Source organism: Amblyomma maculatum, chromosome 6 (genome assembly GCF_055883805.1).
Source record: "Amblyomma maculatum isolate TAMU_Amacu chromosome 6, ASM5588380v1, whole genome shotgun sequence".
Lineage (NCBI taxonomy): Eukaryota > Metazoa > Arthropoda > Arachnida > Ixodida > Ixodidae > Amblyomma > Amblyomma maculatum.
The window spans coordinates 85,972,980-85,994,707 of NC_139349.1; the positions used below are offsets into that span (position 1 = coordinate 85,972,980).

The 21,728-nt window shown below is 43.9% G+C and overlaps 1 protein-coding gene across 2 annotated transcripts in view; it reads right to left on the reverse strand.

The window, feature by feature from the left end:
* Positions 1–213: 213 nt before the first annotated feature.
* LOC146186187 (ubiquitin carboxyl-terminal hydrolase 2-like) overlaps positions 214–21,728 on the reverse strand; it is a 223,113-nt gene continuing 201,598 nt past the window's right edge. For both annotated transcript variants that reach the window (XM_084607083.1, XM_084607082.1), the window contains exons 4-14: positions 19,717–19,806; positions 18,772–18,898; positions 16,788–16,902; positions 14,612–14,725; positions 13,068–13,132; positions 12,169–12,272; positions 8,721–8,798; positions 8,157–8,235; positions 7,695–7,796; positions 6,204–6,327; positions 214–4,379 (exon numbers count right to left, since the gene is read on the reverse strand). In XM_084607083.1, the coding sequence (XP_084463209.1) occupies positions 4,292–4,379; positions 6,204–6,327; positions 7,695–7,796; positions 8,157–8,235; positions 8,721–8,798; positions 12,169–12,272; positions 13,068–13,132; positions 14,612–14,725; positions 16,788–16,902; positions 18,772–18,898; positions 19,717–19,806 (1,086 nt within the window). In that variant the 3' untranslated portion in view covers positions 214–4,291. The remainder of the gene's footprint in view (positions 4,380–6,203; positions 6,328–7,694; positions 7,797–8,156; positions 8,236–8,720; positions 8,799–12,168; positions 12,273–13,067; positions 13,133–14,611; positions 14,726–16,787; positions 16,903–18,771; positions 18,899–19,716; positions 19,807–21,728) is intronic.

A 21,728-nucleotide genomic window follows, 5' to 3' on the forward strand; every position in this document is an offset into this window, starting at 1 on the left:
GCCGGCCACTTCCCACGTAAAATAAATAGGAAATGCTCACGGAAACATTTGCGCAAACATTGAAATTGAACACGTCGTTTAATAAGCATTCACATGCAGTTAAAAATTTTATACTACCCCCCTTGATTAAGTAATATATTTTAATGCAAACCAATTTGCATCCACGACTGCCATCTTATATTTTTTTTGCACACACAAAGAAAACCACCAAGAGCCAAAAGCCTAACATGGTTTATTTCACAACGGATATTTCAAGTTTTGAAAGTGCACGTTTCACATGACTGTTGCTTCTCCCTCTAGCATGCACTGGCATGCACTCCACCAAGAAGGTGAGCTCAGTTATTGACCTGGACACAAGTGGTCTGTGATCTTTTTTTTTCACATTTTACTTAAAATCTACAGGAGCAACTGATTCTAAGCAATGGAGCAGAACTGACAACTTTATGTGTACCGTGTCCTCAACCTGCAAACAAACAAAAATTGCTAGAATTTGCAATAAACACACAAGTATCACGGTGTGCTAAACAAAACTAGCCATTACACAAGTATCAATGGTAATGGTATACAAATTAAGTGAAGTGGGACTACTTTTACAGCATACACAGTTCACATGACAAGACTGAATGATGCACGATGAAAGAAATTAAAATTTAGGAGCAGTCATGTTGGTGCTCCTTGAAACGGGGCAGGAGTCTACGCTTACAAGTGACAAGTAACTTCAAGGAAATTGCAAAATCTACACTTCCGCATCACATTTACAGCATGCCACAGTTCCTCGGAACAGCAGGTTTAATTCAACTGTTTGCATCCTCATACGTGGCACAATGGACTCTGCAAAGGTCGATCAATCAAAGCCATCAATAAATTTTAGCACTCAGCTCCCATAAGTGGGAGCAATGGCATATCCAATGGTCTTTCAAGTAGATATGGCAGGTGGCCATTATGGTGTTATGTTACAAACTCCAAGAGGCTGTGCTAATGCTGGACAGGTACTGACTGTTAAAACTAGCTAAAAATGCCGTCATCTGACAATCCAAAACATGTGCAGTGGGCTGCAAAACTTGTGAAAAAAGCCGAGTGCAATGCTAGATGGACTCCAGCCTGTGGACGCAGTCAAGCGTCAACTTGAAACAACATACCAAACTGCAAGGGTGGAGGTGTGAGAACAACGCCACTGCTTGCCTCAACTGCCAGTGACAAATCCTAGAGAGCCTTCACTGAGTCCACAGTCAAAACTCATCAAAGTTCACAGAGTATAAGAGAAGGGGGCATGTCTTGCAAGCTGTAGGATCGCGCTCCTTTCACACAATATGATTGTTGTGGCACACGCTGACATGGCCTACAGTTTCCACCAGAACGGCACGCTTAGGGTGGTGGCAGAAGAAATAAATCGCAAAGAATATAAGCGTAAAATACTTTTCAAGAACAACCAAATAAGAAAAATGCAGTTACACATATTATTAAAGTTCTAAGACCTATAGTGGACGCGCCTCTCTAAAGAAAAATAAAAAGCTCACACATTTTCTCGCAAGCTTAAAAAGCAAAGAAGGAGCTGTCTAAACATTAGGAGCCTGATGCACCAAGCTAAAACACTGGCTAAATCCTTTCACCTGGTTCAAGGAAGCCACTAGCAAACCATGCTCAACCATTTACAAGTAGGATGCTGTGCAGGGCTATCAAAGCCAGCACACTCCTCACTCAAAACTATCGAAAACAGCATTTCAACGAAACAAAGGCAAAACACTCGTCACGCACATTACTGACAGTATCAGCCACTTTTCTTAAATAGGACATACTTTGAGAATAAACATGCTTATGTACAAACGTGTGGTTACATATATATATATTCTATATATATATATAGTATTTTAACCAGTTAATTACACTTGCAGTTGCTCCCTTACACTGCAATGCCACCGCAACTGCACAGCTTTCTTGTTTTTGCCACGGGATGAAAATAAGAGCGCCCAGTAATGCCAAAGGTCAGAAAAAGCACTCAAAACGTCCACCATCCCGGATGCAACAGCTGGAAATAGTACTCCCAACTTGCACGTTGCAGAGTACGCACTTCACCTCCATTTCGCCCGTGTTTGTTCACACTACTGAGCATTGCACCACACATGGCTGCCCCCCCCCCCCCCCCCCCCAACACACGCACACACACCAGGCTGCCGCCCTTTAACATATGACATAACTGTTGCATCATCCTTAACATGAGAACATGTCCAGCATTCTGTGAAGCATAAAAACATGTTAAGTACTAAGTTCACAGTTGAACTTGCACAAGTGCAGATCCACATATTAACGTCACAGAATGCTTAAACGGTGAACTTGCTTCGCACGTGAACATGTGACGGAAACATGAATATATGCACCCAGGTGTGTTCTCATGCAAACCTGCAGAATGCGTAACATGTGAACTAGGGACACAAGGTCCTATCACAGTAGCCTCAAGAATGCGTTGCACCACGAGAAAATATTTAGGTCTGCTCCAAGGACAAGCGGTTCAAATCAGTAGTACCGTGCCAGCGCCAGTGAATTCAGAAATGCCAATTTACTCTCAATGCACATCATTACCGCTCTCTCAAAATGCTCCACTAGCACATGCAGCAAGACATTAAATGCTTTGCTCCACTCATGGAGATCACTACCAAGGATATTGCATATCTGCACACTCTAGACTCATGCTTCATGCTTTAGCAAGTTTTTGAATATGCACAAGAGGAATTAAAGCCAGATGTGCCTAATGCACAAGCTATGTAGACAAATTAGAGCCTAACAACAGTGAGAGATCATAAAAAAAATACATCCGGTAGACAAAGATGCATGATGCTTATTGTCAGGTCACCCAGCAACATACCTTGCTCAAGTTCATAATGTTTATCTGATATTTAAGAGTACTAGGCCCATATCAGCTTGTGTTTACTTTTCAATTAGGATTTAGAAAGAGTACATACGTTTAATGGTGCCCGTAAACAAGAGTAGAAAGAAAGTGCCACAAAGAGCAGATAGCTTTATCATGGCTTCATGAAAAATGAACGTAACATTACAAAGAATTTCCACCAGCGTCAAGTTCGAGATTCTCTATACAGTCAGAGTATGGATAGGCCACCGAACAAAATACTGTAGTGCAGCCCAAACACAACAGCAGAAGCCCGAGTTTGTCGCTGCTTTCAAGATTTGCAAGATTTGCATTATGTGGCCAGAAAAAGGTACTACTAATTTTTGCAACACAGAGCAAATGCTCTCACTTCCAATGCTACCAAACTGAGCCTGAAATCGATCCCCTGCATGTAAATTGCCATGATTTTATAAACATTAACCCTTGAGATACCATGGGCATTCAATAAAACCCTGACAAGCATTCACTGGCTTTCACAGACAAGCACTAAGCACTTTCTAGCACCGGATATTTGCAAAAGGGCTCTAGGCATGCTGATGAGGTATATTAAGATAAAAAAAAATTTCTCATTGTGTTACGTGACCTATAGCATACAGCCTCCAAATGGTTTGCCAAAGGTAAAGGTGTTAACTTTAAGAGGTGTTGAAAACCTGTTGGACAGTATTGCATGAGTATAGCTGAGATTTGAAACCCTACAGAGCACTACGATACACCTGTCACATGTGGAGTGCACCAGAGGAAACACTGCCTTCGACAAAAATGAAGGCCCATATGACGTACCTTTCAACCACTTGCAGCCACTGCACACCGCCTACCTGCAGTGGCTGCAGAGGCAGATGAAGATGGCTCCAAGAGGGGTGCCAAGATATTTTGGTAACCAATGCATGAGAGCAACATAGTATATTCAAGCACACACAGTCATAGCACGTCACAAAGAGAGGTGGGTTCAGCAGAGGCAGACAGATGACCTTCACTAGTCAGTCCCACCTCGCACATGTGCGTCCACTGAAGGCCTGCCCACTTTCTTCGTCAAGTCTATGGTGAAGCACTGCAGAATAAAGCTGTGTTCACAGGAGAGTCGCTGTTCCTCTTCGACCAGCGTGTGTGTGTGCGTGCGCGCGAGGAGGAACTGGTGCCGTCATCACGGGAAAGGTTGTGTGACCTGTCCAGAGTGGCCTATCACGACCGCTGACGGCTGCGGTGTGGGGTGGCTGCAGGTGTCGACTGCGTTGAAGTGGGACGGCTGTTTTCGAGGTCGTCGTCCTCTTCCTCGGCGGTGGGCTGCCAGAGGGCGCAGTGGGTCTGCCAGTGGCCCGGCCTGGCCCGGTGGCCTGTGCGCCACGTGGGCCACCTGTCCGGGAAGGCAGCAGCCACTGCGGGGGCGTGTCCTCAGAGGCGCGATGACTGAGTGGCAGCCTCGTAAAACAGCACGTACGCCTCCGATGAGACCACTCGCGATGCGCTCACTTCGGACACCCTGCAGCACAAAGGCGACAACGTTAAAATTGCGATGCTTGAGCACATGTTGTCCAATGCAAATTGTTTGCATTTTAAAGCAGAAACGTTAAGGCCCCATTCTCCACAAAAAACTGGCATTGGGAGTTGTGAGCAAAAACTCCCAGGTACGCCTCCAGAAGGTGGTAGTTAGCAAGTGGCATGAGTGGGTGCTGACTGCTCATTGGTGTGGTTTAAACTAGCGAATCAACTATGGCATCAAATATCAGTATAGGTCACATGAGGCATGAAGAAAACTGCAATTTAATAATGACGGTTTCTTCATTTGTTGCAATTCCAGCACTTGAGGCAGGTCAACTTTAGCGTTGCAGTGTCGTTATGGCGACATGGTTTTTTCACGCCTAGCCTTCATAGGGATCCAAGACCAAAACCAAAACAGGTGAAAGAAGAAATTAGGTTATAAATTATTTATCAGTTATACTAAGGTGGAGAAAAATGGCAAAATAATTTTTTAAATCATTGTATCTATTCAAATTCCCCCTTTCCAATGCTGTTCCTGAAGTTTCATTGCTGAAATACAATAAGGAAGTGTTCTAAATCAAGTTTTTTTTTAAACGCAGGGGACTCCATATCGGGGAAATGCTTGAAGAATCAGTGTTCTTCCTGTGTCCTTGTTTTCTGGCACATTGCAAAGCAGATTTATTCACAACTGTATTGCCTACTCAGCCTCGATTTCTCTACATTAAAGAAAGTGCACCACTATATGTGACGAAAATCTTGGTTTTTCATTGTTGATTTCTTTATTACACAACTTGTTCATTTAGACTCATCTATGCCAACTGCTTTGCAAAAACGACAAAAAAAATTTGAGTAGCAGGAAAAAAAAAAAAAAAAACTAAGGCTGCGCCATCACAGGTAGCATGCATTCAGAAATGCAGTGAATGTTGAACCAGCCTTCTAATGCACTTTGTTGAGCTCGCGAACTTTCGAGATGCAGCAGAGAAATTAGCAGAAAAAAATTTGCATGCAATGCAGAAATTACATGCACAAATTAGAGAGCTTTACTAACAAGTAAAAGCAGTTCATCAAAATCCTTGCAAAAATATGATATGCATAACTGATGCTGACAGCCGCATCCTTTCTTAATGTTTTATGCATTATAAAATAAGCGAAAACGCGCAACTAAAAATTTGGTGCCTTACAATCTTTTAAAACACAAAAATATAACCAGATATGAACACGCACCATTGTGGCGTACGGGTTCTTGCATGACTACTTGCTACTCCAACTTCAGCCCCAAGTATATGCAAGCACGATTTAGCACTCTCTCCTGTAAAACTCCTGTAAGTCTCCCTGTACATCCCCTGTATATCCCCTTGTACATACACAAAAGAAGGCCTTCGACAAGCCCACTATGCTCTCAAAATTTGGTGTCTTTACTCCTTTATTGCTTGACTTGAACAAATTACAGCTTATAAGCATATCCCATAGCCATGCTGCAGTCCAATGCTTTCTTTTAGTACTAAACTGCCATCAGCATAATAAAGCAAGCTGCCACTTTTGCTTAGCACAGCTTTTCATGAGAGAACAGATCAGCAAAGGGGGATCAGAATCTAAGGCAAACCACACGTCTCATCATTCAAATTAAGATTTTCTGCCCGAATAAAACTGCTTCTTTTTCTGGTGCATAACTGGCTTAAGCAATGCAATTTAAAGGGCACGAAATAGAGAACAAATAGATCAGCTGCATTAGAGATATGAGGGACCACAACTAGAGTGCTGCTGTCTATGATGCCTGCTGGATGAAAAGTTACAAAATGCGAAAAAAAAAAAAGGGAGCACTTACTTCGTGTCGTTGCACTCGTGCCATTCACCCGACTTGGGGTGGAGACAGGAGGCTGTGTAATGGCCAGAGTAGGTCGAGCCGCTGTGGTTGGATACCGCGTACAAGTTGTACATCACATAATGACCTGCACGAAATTCACAAACAACACAAAACAACCATGAGCGATGTGCTCAAAGGGCCGACAAGTTACTTCCACATTCCAAGTTCGCAAACCTATACAACTGCTACCGCACAAAGCGGTGCAATAGTACAACCAGCTGTACTCAGCCCTAGTCGCATGCACATTCTCGTAGGCACTTTTCAGTCTTAGCCCTAGTATCTTGCAGTCTTTAAGGAAGCCCTCTAAATTTTGCAGCTCAATGAAAATACTTGGGAGAAGTGTGCGGTTTCTGGTGTCCAGCATATAGAATGAACTAGCACAATATATCTTATTCCTCCATTCCTCCTTTCCCAGGCTTTCTACCTACCGCTTTCACCAGTGCTGAAGGTATTCTTCAAATAACACTTCACTGGTAAAGAACCACCCATCAAAGGCACATTCTACAAGCCAGTCAGTTGTGAGCAGCTTGACTGCATGCTACAGGCAGCTTCTTCAGAAATAACAAGCAGAGTTTGGCCGAAATTTATAGGGTGTCCTAAAATGGCTAGCATCAAGAGTAAGAGAAGTGAAAGTCTGGTAGACACTGAACCACCCATCATCCTCGAGCGAAAAAGCTGCTAACTTGCATAACAACAGAGACATCTTCAATCCGCCCTTTTCACAAACTGTGGCACCCTCTGGGAGTGGTTAAAAATTCATCTGCTACTGGTTGAAAACGTCCTTGGCGCCAGCGAAATGACTGTGTGTGTTCTTGACAGCTAACGCCATCTATCACATATGCCTATAACAAATGTTAACTACACATGGCCTCCAAGATCAGCTACAGTTGCGCCGATTGCGGAAGCCAAGAACTGCTCATGCGCAGCTGGGGTTGGTGGTTTGTTTTCAACCAGGGCAGAGGCATGCATGCGCAGAGCGGCCTTGTGAAAAAGGCGGATTGGAAACAAAACTATATTATATTTCCCTCTGAACACATAAGACAGGCCAAGACGGCACTCCTGCCACAAACAAGTCATCAAGTTGGTTATTCAGGTCGGCACCACTGCTGAACTACTGCCCTCTTCGGTTCCCTTGCAAATCCTTCGCATTCTTCGTTTATGAACACTGTCACAGAAAAACGGGGAGCCACATATCACGGAGGGCCAAAGACACAAACATGTTTGCAAGCAAACACGTGTGTGGTGCTCCGCCGAAGATGCCCTTGAGCCATAAGTGAATGACAGTCACTGATTAATAATGTCGCGTGAACCACACTATGTCACAAGGCAAGATTTGCTCGAGAAACTGGCAGCAGACATCACCGTGACCCGAGGCAAAGGTTAAGGCACTAAATGCACAACGATAAGACGAGCAAACAGCTTTGTTCCATATAATTCAAAAGGATCACTTACTGTTGGACATGTAGGGGCAGAGATCAAGGTTCGTCAGCGGGAACTCGATTCGAGTGTTCAACTTTGCACGAAACCTTTCGCTAGGAGAGAACCGCTTCAAATCTGAGAGAGTGACGAGTCAAGGGTAAAAACTCTTCAACAGAGGCAGAACTTCCTTCCGATGTCTCTGTTCGGATGCATTAGACTGACCATAACAAGCCCTTACCTTTGCTCCTGGCTCAAGTACCTTGAAAGGAAGTTACCGCTTGTGACATTATTGTAACAGTTCTAATTATGTAACAATTTTAGGAAAACAATTCATTAAAACTATTTCACCAGCATTCAGCCAGTCACCAAATTTGTCACCTTCCTCCACGAGTTTTCTAATGCTATCACATTCATATAGTTAAGGATTATTTAACGCAACTAATTAAGCGTAATGAATCAATTCTTTCTGGCAGAGCACTGACAACGAAAGGATACGAAGCACCAGAATTTTCGGACACCGGTGGATGGTGAAGCTTTTCGTGCATTTCTGGCGAGTCTTGCAATGGGAGCAGGTCTGAAAGAGACAGAGAAAATGCCCTCACCTGGTAAACAATCATAAACAAGAAAAACAATCAATCAATCAAAGTTTGTTGTCAAGAAAGAGTATTACGAAAGCATGCTGGTATGCAGTAGAACCCTAGAAGTAAAACAGGGTTGTGAAAGGGGTCCATATCATTACTACACGCAGAAAAAGAGCCACCAGCAAATACATGCTGATTGCTCTGAACAAAACTAACAAATTTCACTTAAGTTTATTGCCCCAGATAGAAGTTTTTGCAAGTGGTTTTCAAAACTACTATGAACTGCACCCCCCACATTGCGAAAAAAAAAAAAAAAAAAAAAAAAACTCGTCTGAGAAGAATAAAGAATTTTTTGAATTAGCAAAAACTGCAGAGATATTTTGCACTTTGCTCATAGAATATAAATACGGCAGTACATCCAATGCTCATAGTTCAGCACACACACTGTGTTTAGCGCAAAAATTGTCGAACTGCTTACAGGCTTTTCATCCCCATCAAGCACCTCCTCTTTGGTGAACAGGCTCAAGCACTGCTGTAGCGTGACAGGATCTGAGCCCTGCAAAGAGGTAAATAGAAAGTATTTGAGCAGCACGCAAAAGTGCGTGCAAGAGGCAAGAAGAAAATGTTTTCTGTCTTTTCCAAACACTGGCATCGAGGCAAGGGTGAACCAAGTTACAATAAGCCGCTAATCAAACGAAAAAAGCAAGTCCTAGTATAGTTCTCCTGAACAGCACCAAGCAATGCTACAGACGCAAATGTCGTCAGGGGATCTTGGGCTCTTGACCAATGTCACTTATTATGCACTGTCCTCATTTTCAGTGTCGATGGAGGCGAAACGAAGAGACGTTCGTGTACTGTGCAATGTCAGTGCATGTTAAAAATCCCAAATTGGTCGAAATTACTCCATAGTCAACTACCAGCACCCCTTTCTCTCTTTCCGCTTTCAGTCCCACCTTCCTCCCTTGCCTTATGGCATGGTTCAGGCATCCACAGAACAAATGACAGATACTGTGCCTTCCCTTTCCTGTGAACAAATTATTATTATTATCACCCACACATATTAAAAAAAGTGAGTTGCAAAAAGTAAGTTGAAGCTGCACATGTCAAAAGCACCATAAAATTTACACGAGTTAGCAGTATGGCCTCTGAGGACTTTGTGCAGATAGCGTAGAAACATGCACTCTAACAAGAGCATCACGCAAATGTAGAGAGCCTTCTTTTTCTTCGCTTAATCCAGTTCAGAATGCACCCCGCATTATATTGTTGCGAAGAAGAAGATCGGCAGTGGCGCGAGAGGAGCCCTCGCGCTAGGCCAGCCATTAAATCATCCTTCCCCATGTCACCATGTTGTGCCGTTCTCTTGCTTGCCGCCATGTAAACTTTTGGTTGGAGGTGCAGCGTAACGCCATCCCCATCCTCGCCTTGAAACATTGACGCCATCTTTAAGCCGGGACCATTGACCGAGAGCCCTGGGATATCGCCGCGTAGCTTCGCTCCAGCCCTTCCTGCCTAGACCCGACCAATTACCGTCGCCTCGCCCCCAGCCCGAATCTGAAGACAAGGCGCACACATGAACTGACCAGAGACTAGACCAGAGCAAAGACCCGACGACCCGAAGAACCGAAAGACAAGAACACGCAACCCCCACCCCGCCCAGCCACCCACCCGACCTCGAGCCATCGGTCCCATGGATGCTTTGGTCACACATGGCTGAAGAGCTCCAGGGGAGGCGGATCACCCAAGCATCATCGTGGTCATTGTCATCGTGGTGGCAAGAGCATCATTCTCATCTTTTCTTGAACATCTACACCGTCACGTCACCATCGACTTCAAAGAACCGATCAGGACGATCGCTCAGTGACCCCAGGAAGTGTTGCGAAGAAGAATGCGAAGAAGATTGGCAATGGCGCGAGAGGAGCCCTCGCCCTATACCAGCCATTAAATCATCCTTCACCATGTCACCATGTTGTGCCGTTCTCTTGCTTGCCGCCATGTAACAATATTCAAAACCAAGGTATGAATATATAACAAGACTTCCTCACTGCTCATGACAGCTGCAGTGAGATTCGGCACCACATTTACGAGCTGTTTCGATGGAGAAGCCTAGTCTTTGACTGCCTTAGAGCTGTGTGAAAGGCACGGACAAAGGCAGGAGTTTCTTCAGGGTGTGTAGGGAAATCACTGGGCAGAAGAGGGTGGCAACAGATATTAAAAGACGGATCACCGAGAGTTGAGTGACATGTCGAAAGGAAAGATGCGCAAATGAACACCGAAGAGTAAAGTACCAAGCACAAAGCAACGATGACGGAAGCCACTGCCACATACGAGACTGGATGCGTTAACACACCAGAGGCTTCACTGTATTGTCTGATGTCACATGCATATCTAAACTGTTTGCCTCAAATGATATTCACGCATCCATTGCTTCAGCGCTGCAATCATGGCTGCTTTATATACGTAAAAATATTGGCTTCAGCTGTGTGGCCCATCTTGTTTGGTAGCAAAGTAACACAGTTTAGATGGCATTTCTATTCTGGGGCTAACAGGCTTAACAAAGGATGCCGCTTTCAATGATGACCAGAACACTCACAGTTATTAACAGAACTACATTTACCACTTCTCATCAACACTAAATATCTGGATAATTTTTCCGCCCAGCGCACAGCATGAGAGGAAAAGAATTCTTGCTCAAGCGATCGGGCATTCTTTATTCCACAGTTGTTATCTAGCGGCTTGCGGTGGACCAGCTAACATTTAGCCACTTATCGGCATTTTCTTTCTTTGACAGTACTAATAACCATTCCAGAAATGCCACCAATGGATGTCACGTGTAACGCAGGTTGCATTTAGCTTTCTCAGTGCTACTACATGGTTCAGTCAGAAGAATATGCTTCTCACACATCAACATGATTTACTTTGACTCTATTTAAATGCAAACATTGGTTTAAAGCTAGATTTATCTCTTAAGAAGAGGCAACACTAATGATAATGCTCTGAAGTTGAAGATATTTTAGTGAAACTCAAGAACAGCAAATTGGGTCGACACATGTGCATTTGTCAATCGAAACATAACTCAGTGGACAAGCCAGCATTACTGGATCAAGAGCAAAAGCACACAGATACATAGGAGTCTTGTCTGCGCTGGCCGCAAACTTTCTCTCGCAATCGACTACCGTCACCATGTGCGTTGTCACCACCCCACCACCCCACCACCCGCCAAATTATAATAAAAGGAAAATGATTACTTGCACATTATTGTAGCTAATATGCTCGCATATAAATGCAAATATATTAAATTTTTGTTACTACTGCTAGAACCAGAGAAACTGTTAGGTTTCATATTTCCTACTGAAAGAGATCAGGTGCATTTTGTGCAGCTATTCCGAGTTCTATCAAAGGCCAACCTGAAGGCCTTGAACCAATTCTATAGCCAAGGGACTGAAGACAAACTTTCATCCAGAAAAATGTCTTTGCATTTCTCTTCAGAAAAAAACAAAAGCATGGAAGATAACAGATGAGAAGTTGTTGAACACTGGTCAAAAGCAACACGCCTGAGCTTGCCTTTTCTTCCCACAGCTGCTTCAAAGAAATATAAAAAATTTTAATCACTGAGCTCAGCCTGCTATGCTCCTCTCGTCATGAAACTTAGTAGTATGCAAGCTAAACATTGTCACACAGACAATGCAATGTTGCGATAGAAGTTTGTGGCATTAGGCCTTAGAGGGTTAAGGCCTTAGAGGATTAAAGGAGAATACTATTCTTGTCCTACAATAGAGCACCGCTTCCCTCAGTGTTGTCCCATCACGCTACTTTTTGCGCCACACTGTTTCTTATGCTGTTTGATCACTTTGCTGCTTTCTGTGTAAAGTTTTGACGCGTGCCATTTCACCACGGAGCACTCGAGCAGATTCCACCAGCTTCCTCACCTTGGGTATAGGAAGGGAGAGATCCCAGAAGGGGTCAAAGGTCACCGACTTGTGGCCACACACACTGCACTTGAGCGTGCTCTTCAGCTGGCCCACAAAGCAGTCTGCACAAAGATTATGCACACTGATAAGCAACAGGGTGCGAGGTAAGACAGATTTTTCACTGAAATGTGTGGTCAACTTAACCATAAGAAGCAAAAATTCTCTGACAGAACTGCGCTGGGGCGCCTGGTTTAGGGGCTATGCAACAGGCTTAATGCACCTTGAAACGGCTGGCTAAACTGTAGTTCAGGATAAGCGCGACTTTACTATACTCTTACACAGCATTTTAAAGAGCAATCAGTGATTTGATAAACTCAATAAATTAAATGTTCAATATAACCGGGCTTGAGTGCGTCATAATTTCAAGTTTACTCGCCTGCACCACAAAATCAGAAGCCTGAACTGCACCGTAACATGTTCTAAAATTCTGGAATGCCAGCCACCCAGCGAAAATCACCAAGTGATGTTCTTGGCGCGATTCAGCCCCAGCCTTCAACGACAACTAAAAGTTAGTGACTCTCACTCAAAAAAAAAAAAAAAAAGAGGTGAAGAGACTGCCAATTAAGCATAAATCAAAATATAACTCATTAAACTATTAAATTCTTATCTCATTAAATCATTAAATCCTTGTTTAGCTGCGCGTGAAAATATGCATACTTTGCATGCAACTTCTGCTGCTATTTTTTGCAAAAAAAAAAAAAGAGAAAGCTAAACTGAGCAACACAAGGTACTGAGAGAAGGAAAAAAAAAAAGGAGTGCTCATTCACTTGGTTGAATATTTCACATGCTTTGAGTATGTTTCATTTTTAAAAGACATCACCTGACTTACGATACAGCCCTGTGGAAAAACTACTTACCCACGATCTTGCTGTCGTCATACCGCAGGTATCTTTTCCAGGCCTCTGCTGCTTTTTGAGACTCGCTGCAAGGAAGGCACAAGTTGGGTAATTAAAATGAGCCAAGTTAAAATGAGCCAAAGAAAAAAAAAAAGAGAAAAGACCTGCCTTCACAAAAAAACATGACCTTCGTACGCAATCTATAAAAACTCGCAAGACTGTTACCAAGTCTGATGGCCCTGAGGCTACTCTAGCACAGCAGGCACGGCAACGAGTGGAAGTTCCCCATTTCAGAAATAATGCTCGCTCATACAGTTTCGGTTTCATTTTCCTTAGCTTCCAGCCATCTCGTGGCTGTAATGTCACACCATTTTTTTTATTGCTTTATTAATATTTGTTAATTTTGATTTTGGAATGGCGTAACGCTGTTTTAACACCTCAGTATATATTCTTATCCACACGCTTTTTCCAGCATGCCTCAAGCAGTTTCACCACACCGCGCACTTCACCGCGATGCTTCACCACATCGAGTATGCAATGAAACATCCTCAAAATGCGCCGGGGCCATTTTGGGAAAACGAACCACGGCTACTGCATCACACAGTGAAAAGGGTAGCGGAAGCATTAACAATTTTGCACCATTCCATCAACGTAGCTAAAAGTGTGTGCAAAGCAAATTACTTGACGTAACCGGGAAAAACCATAGTTCTTACCAGGTTCTCATATCAAATGCAGACGACCATCGTATAGCCATTCATTAGATAAAATTACTAGGATGCAGAAGATTTGTGGGTTTTTCAGGCCCATTCGATCTTTCAGTTAATATGAACATTTCTCCTCTTCGATTGAAGCCAAATTAACAAGAGTTTACTGCACCAGAACTGCAAAAGCTGCACTCAAAGCATGGGTTGTATGTAAGTCGCAATTATCAAATTTATTGAGCTCCTATATAATTTCATCCTGTTTGCGCCACTTCTTACTCAGTTCAATGACTAGAAATTTGATTTGCTTTGCCTGTACTTTATTATAGGTTTTCGTTAGTTCAAAATATATATATGTATTGTAGCTGTAGACGCACTGGCTTTAGTTTTTTCAGTGCATTAGGATTGTTGTCAACGATAGGTTCTTTTGTACTGACAATGTATTGTTCTGACTTTTGTGTCCTGCACACAAGCAGTCGCATATATACAGACAATGAATGAAGTAGAATTATCTTCGAATGAAGTTCCTGTATACATGTGTGTACCTAAACACATACTTCAGAAGCATCAGTGAACAAAGGCATTTTCTGTGACATCCACACCTCTGGAAATTAATTTGAAATGAACCTTTTTGCAACATCTTCAATTAGAGACACTATTCTTTGCCAGATTCTAAGCCTGACTGGTACGGCATGAAATATATCAGACATAACACAAGCTGGTTCTATTTCTTAAAAAAACAGGGATTTAGCTTTGGAGGAACTTATCACGAATGTCAGGAAACCTCACAGACCCAGTTCATGACAAATTCAAATGGAATGAATGCCAGAAGAATTTCCTGCTAGAAATGAAAACGCGACCAACCTGAGATTGTCATCAATCTCCGTGGTGAGGTGCCGTGGCCTCGTGGTTATTCGGTTAATGTCCTCATGAAGGCCTTGAAGAAGATAGTGCAGGAACTCTTGCGAGTCTTGTTGACTGCAGGCCAAAGAGTAATGCAATGATGAGCAAAACTGGTCGGCAAATATTTTAATACAAGGCAAGCTGGAGACAAAGCAAACTGAACAAAGGCAAATACACTCAAAGAAGCAACTGCAGAAAAAAAAAAAAATCTGTTTTGGTTACTAAGAGTGCACACTTGCAGTACCTCATATTACCATGAGATTGCTTAGTAACAAAACTGAGCACACTACACAACCCAATACTGTGCAAGGTAAAAAGTCACTTCTGCCCCAACCCTCCAAAGTAGCCTGGTTTTATAGTCTATAAACAGCCTCCAACACTTCTCGAGGTCATGGAAGCAGTTAATAAATCCTTCTCTTGGCAGGGCTCTCAGCTCCTTTGCTTCGGTGTCCTAAATGGCCTCCGTAGTCTCCATCCAATCCCTTTAAAGCTCTCTTCATCACCGGAAACGGGAAAAAGTCTCATGGGGAGAGGTCAGGGAATTATGGCAAATGTGGAGAAACAGTTATGCTGTGCCTGTCAAGAAATCACACGACTCTCGGGACAGAGGGCGGACTTGCATCATGAAGAAGGCAGATACTTGTAGCCGAATGCAACATCGTCTGAGTGTGTTATGCACACGTCTCAGCACTGTGATCTGGAATTCTTTCTTCATTGTCTTTTCTTGTGAGACGAGATCACAGAGCGCTTTACCTCTTTGTTTGAGGTTCGCACTGAAAGCACCACATTTCATCTTCAGCAACGAGATGTCCACAGACGCAGCATCCTTGTCTGTCTCCGAGAAGAATTCGGGAGACACCAATTCCCACATGTCCTCTGGTACTCCATGATGGACATCCATCTTTCCGGTGACTTTACGGTACAATGCGCCAATGACTAAGGCCAACAATGTTTTCTGACATGCGCTGTGGTCTAGTGGCTGCCACAGCAAGTAATGAATAACACCTGTCAACCCTAAAAAAACGGAGCTGAACAAGCACACCAGCATTTTTGTTTTGAAAATCGTTCCTAGAGAAGACAAAAAATTAGGCTCTGAAACTTTACGAACAAAGGTTGTAAGATTGTTAGTTGTAACCTTTTGTTCTGCCAGGCACATATCCACACAACAAACAGGCTGGCACGTTAATGAGTTCATATATCAGCATTTTTCACTTATGCCCGTGTCACAGGAGCAAGCCAAACTCTTTCACATAAGCAGAATTTTAGCGATTTGAAAGACCTACTGAAAAGGAGTTGCATAGCAGACACACGGCGCTGGCGATCTCTTTTTAGAGTGTCCTACCAAGGACGCTATCGAAAGCGTGGCGCTAGGAACAAAACCACTCAGAATAAACTGACATATCGAAACATATAAATCAAATATGTGGGTTATTACCCGTTGTTTATAGTAAATTTCACAACAGTATGTTCACAAACGTTAAATTAAAGAAGATGGCGAGCTACGCATCGGCGGTTAGCGTCACCAGATGATATCTTTGAACTGGCCACGAGAGTGCTGCAGAAAAACTACATTATTGTGCCTAGTAAACCTTCTGTGAAGAAAAACGTGTTTTTATATAATGTATAAACGCGACACGAAAATTCACAATTGCTTCCTTTATTTATTAAAAGGTAATCATTGGTGTCCACTGGGCTGGAGGCTACTCCTTTCCAGCCGTAAAAGAGATTGGCGATCTTCGCTTAGGAAAAGACCGCTTCTGGAAAGGCGATTGAACTCTGTCATGTGTCTGCGGATGAAACTCTTTTTAGGAAGGTGCCTTTTCATTCTAATGCCTTTATAGCGCCCGTGTGACACGGACATTAAATGTGACACATATTCAGAGTAAAACCAATAATGTTCCTTACTTTCGAATACTATCAAGCAACAGATGAATCAAATATAATTTGCTAGTGGTACCAGTATACACAAGATACCGCTAAGCCTACAGATAGTGAAATAAAGATTCAAGCGCAAGTACTGTGTCACAAGGCACAAAGAACTGCACCACAGCTACTAGCCACCGTTTCCCACCTAGTTAGTACCAAGAGTCCAGACCATCCACCATGAACTAACTGCAATTAATGAATCACTGCTTACCTGTAGCCCATGAAACGTGGTGCAAATTTCTGTATTTGACTGCGAAATGCTTGTGGGCTGATGGCATATTCCCCATTGCTGCTCCTCCAGATTGACTTCATGAGTGTCGCAAAGGCTGTAGGAAAAAAATTGGTCAAGACTGAATTACACACGAAAGTTGCAGCACGAATAATGCAGTTACACAACCTTCTTATGTTGCACATTAGGCAAAGCGAGCTAAGTCTCTGTATGGTTACTTTAATACATTAGGCAAACATCTCGGACAAGCAAGAGCTATACGTTTAGCCTTGCTGCCAGGCACTTAGTTTCTCTGAAGCATGCACACGTGACAAATTGCAGCCTACTTCCGTTTTCTGCAGCAGAGACTGAGATTGGTTTCGTTGTAATACAGCTAGTTTATCCCTTCCGGTCTAGTGGTGTAACGGAAAACAAACGTAGCGCTAGCGCATCAGGAACAGGAGAAAAACTACTGACTATTGCTGTGGTAGTTCTATTCAGGGTTCCCAATTCCATCTGTATCACTATTGTCACATTTGTGGAAAGCTGTCAGGTGTGATGAGGAAGAAAACGCAACAGGCAACCCTTGACTGAAGAAGTAACAGCAGAGCAAATTGCTAAATTGATATCATTAGCAATTATTGCACTTTGATACTTTTCAATGTTTTCCTAAATACCTTTCGAAGCTTTTACCCAGCTTTTAAGTTCGATTGAGTACGTAGAGGCCTCGCTAGATCGCATTTTTGACATGCCCAATTTTGGCGCCATAAGGGCTCAGTGGTTGTCAGTTAAGGACCTTGAGTGATGCTGGGAAATATTTCTAGAGAAGCCTCTGCTTGAATGTTTTTTTTTTCTTTTTTTTTTTCCAGATATAACTCTGTCAGGCTGTTTGAATGCTGACATCATTTACTATTTGCAGCAAATAGAAAAAGAATGATATATTATTTGCTTTTGAAATAAATGAAAAATTGAAATTTTTGCTATCACAAAGCATGAATATTGGCCAAATCGAGCCATGCACTGAGGATGGCAATATTGCTGAACAGCAACCGGAGAAAACAGGAGTGTAAACAAATTCATCCTATCACTTGAGCCTTTAGTTAACAGTTTTACCGTGCTCTTCTTCCTGTGGACGCCCCTAGGGAGCTCCTGTAGCACATGGGCAGCAGCTAGTCAACCACTGCACGTGTGCGTGTGCCCTCAATGCTGGGAATGATGCAGCCCGTATTGCTGCTTTTTTTCTTTAAAACGCGAATACAATTTGCTCGCGAACGCGTTGCTTCTTTTTTTTGGTCAACCACTAGTGACGCTGCATTGGATTATGGATAAATCACAGTTTTTTGTTGCCTGTGTAGAACTGAAAATTTGGTCAGAATAACAAACTAGAGACCACAAAAGTAAACAAACTGCTTTACGAGTCCTCTACATTCCAAAATTTAACATATTGTTATGTGGCGGCAAGCCGATGAAGAAAGACGACAGGACATGACTGACGATGATGGTAGATGATGTTTAATGAAATGCTAGCAGGCCTAGCGCGAGCGCTCCTGCCCGCTTCTTTCTCTAGCTAGTTCGTAACAATATTTTCATTCTCTTTTTCGTCGTGACACGCGATAACCAAAGGAGCCCCATTTGCATTTTACACCCACTGAGAGCCCCGATGTCAGATTTTGACGCCTCATTTCTAAATACATTAATATCTGCGCTGCAAGCAATCAATTTTCACTGCGCGTTTATACGACCATGTTAATGAAAATAACAGCCCAAAGAAAAAATATCTGCAGGGAGGGTAAACAATTCAAATCTAAAAGGGTTAAACATGAAAAATCTCAGAGGATGCTAAAAACCATTTTTAATGGCAGACGTCTGCAGAGCATGTCATGACAATGTTCCTTTGAACAGATCTTGCACCCCAAGAAAGCAGCAGAAGAGAAAGGCCTGGTATATACAGATCATAATACACCAATATTAAGAGTGCTGCACATACCTTCGAAGAGGGCCCCTTTCATGGAGGAAGTGCTTGTGTTGATCTCTGAGATGTAGCCATCCTTCAGGCAGTAATCAAGCAAGGGTCGGGTGTGTGCCAGGCACTGCACTATCGAGTTCATGAAGCACTGCAAGCAGAGGAAGACAAGGGCTGAAGTTGCTACATTGCACAAAGCACAGCCACCACATAGATAGACCTAAATTTGGACTACAGGTTCAAATAACCGACGTTTGTAATGCCACCAGAAAGCTGTCAAAAACTTGCCATTACAGCACTGAATGGACACATACCCTGCAGTGCACATTCCAACTGGTGTATATCACAGAGAAATGAGACTTTTTGTAACCTCAAAGTCGCAATATCAGGCATCATGGCTGCAGGAAATTGAGCTTTTTGAAGGCCAATACTGTCCGACAAGTTCACATTTAGCAGATCTGGTACTGTCACAACTAGCAGACCCGATAAAGGGCATGCAATAACCAAAAATAGTGATGCACAACTGAAGCTCATGTTAAGCTGTACTGTGCAGTTTTCACGATACCATAGGAATTCCAAAAATCTGGAAGGTTGGGACTGCTGTTGTTAACGTTCAGAAGTGACTAGCCGGGCCACATAGTGCATGACCATGGCTCATATCGCCCAATCTGGACGTCTGCAGATCTAAAAAGTCCGCTGCAAAACCTGATCAATACAGACCTTTGAAGACTGCACACTTCAAAGGTCTGTATTGATCACGCAGTCAATAAGCCGGATGAGCACAATAACACAGAGCTTCGCATGAAAGTACTCCTTGAACCACCGAAACAAGGAGCTAAGGCATACAACAAAAGCTGAATCACTGAGCACTGATCGAGCGTACTATCGGTTAGCACTGACCTATAAATGAAGTGCCTCATATAAGTGCCGATAATAAATGCTGCGTAAGAAATGTAAAATGTTCCTTACTGTGTTGCCAAGGTTCCGGAGCCCCAATGGGGCCTTGTCCAGGTGGTCTCGTGATCGCGAACTGCCAACGCTGACCCCACTCGAGCTTTCCTAAACAAAAGAACAGAGGAAAAAGTTCAGAACGGTGTTCAAGTTAAATGCAAAGACAGTCCTAAACAACCAATATTAACACAGTGAGAATCGGTACACATCACAACAGTAGTTGCTAGTAGAATAATTAACCGCTGTAGAGACTAGATTAGTATTGTCATTTAGTGCCCAAAAAGATATAGACTAGCTCCAGAGCACCATTCATGTGAGTCTGGCCCAACCCATTCGCACGACTACACACAATTTAAAGCTGCACAGCGTTTGCACTCTCCGGCAAACTTATAATGCATACACATATGTCAGAAAAGAACACATTGTTTTTCAATCTTGTATGAATTATTTGCTAAAAAGTAATATGGGTTTGCTGAATGACAAAAACTACAAATAAGTATGTCAGCAATGATCGTTGCGCAGTGCCAACTATAGAGCATGGCACGAAAGGCATAATTTTTATCTCTCATCAATGAAACTGCAGTCAGGTAAAAGCACAAACAGTCACTGCTTCATTACTAGCATGCCATCGACTCCCGTACGTGGTATTCAGTTTCGCGGGGGCTAACAAATATGTCATCTCGGGCTCATCCCAGCTACCGTAAACTAAGTCAATGCATCGCTTCATAGCCCAGCGGCCGCACATAGACAGCAACGACCTACGAAAGATCTAAACTTCCTGCAACACAAAATAACGACTTCCAGTCAATCCAAGCGTGCACACGGCCTCGCCGAGCCCCTTGGAATTGAGAATTCCACTTACGAATAAAATCACATTCCCATTCCAAAGTGAATTCGCACGCTTATAGCTTTGCGGAGAATGGGGCGAAAAATCACATACGAGGAACTTCTTCGACACAGCCCACTTGATCTGCATGGCTTCTCGATGTGCGTACGACGAAGCTGCAGGTATGAACTCCAAATCAGGGATGAAGAGAGGTCACCACCGAGGTAGGTTCAGCGCACAACCTACGGACGACGTCGGGTACAGCGGTGCGAAGCTTGGTCGCGGGATATGCGCGGATAGGGGAGCCCGCGACGACGGAAGCCGCGACGCCGATGGCACGCCGAGCAAGCGCCGCGCGATCTCCTTGTGACGAGCACCGCTGCTGCCGACGACGAGCGCAGGAAGCCGACTGACGCCGCGGACCAACACAATCCAAGGTCGCGTAAAGGATTCGCCCTTTATCGCGCGACGATGCGCCGCCACTGTCGAGGCAACGTTGTCATGCGCAAAAACGAAAGAAAATCTCTGCGCTCAGTGGAGCGAGCGCGCAACCTCAAGCTGTTAGTGGCGGCGGGCCGAGTCCCTACGGGAATTCTTGCGCTGACGTCAGCACCTGTGGGCGCTCGCAGAACCGAACGTGCGCAAACGAGGTTGTGTGCAGCTGCCCGCACTGCGAGGAGTGCTACATGAACACTAGCAGCAGTCAGATATCCTTTTGCGATGGTGCAAAGCTGTCTTCCACATTCTCGGGACTTCCAAACACAGCGTATTTAAGCAGAGAGGGACCCGCCATAGTCGATTGCACAGTGCACGTGCACACTCCAGCCATATTTCACCGGTTATTTCCGTTCCACCCTCCCACGCGATTATTTTTTAATTCACCGTAAACAGCTTTCAGTACGCTCCGGAAGCCGATCACACTCGCTGCCACAACGCGCGATACGCGATGAGAAACACACGTGTCGAGGGCGTGAGAATGGTGAGAGGGAGAGGAGGCGACCGAAGGAATCCAACACATCTCGGCGGAGCGAATTCTTTTGTTCAGGTTTAGAAAAGTGGCGACCACGGTGGTGGCGACCGTCGAACGCAGCCGGCGTTCGGAAGGGCAGGTGACGCACGCTCGCACGAGGCGCGTACTCGGCGCGCATGCGTCGCGTCGCGCGCAGAACGAGCCCGCTCGTTCGCTGTCGCCACAGCCGGCACG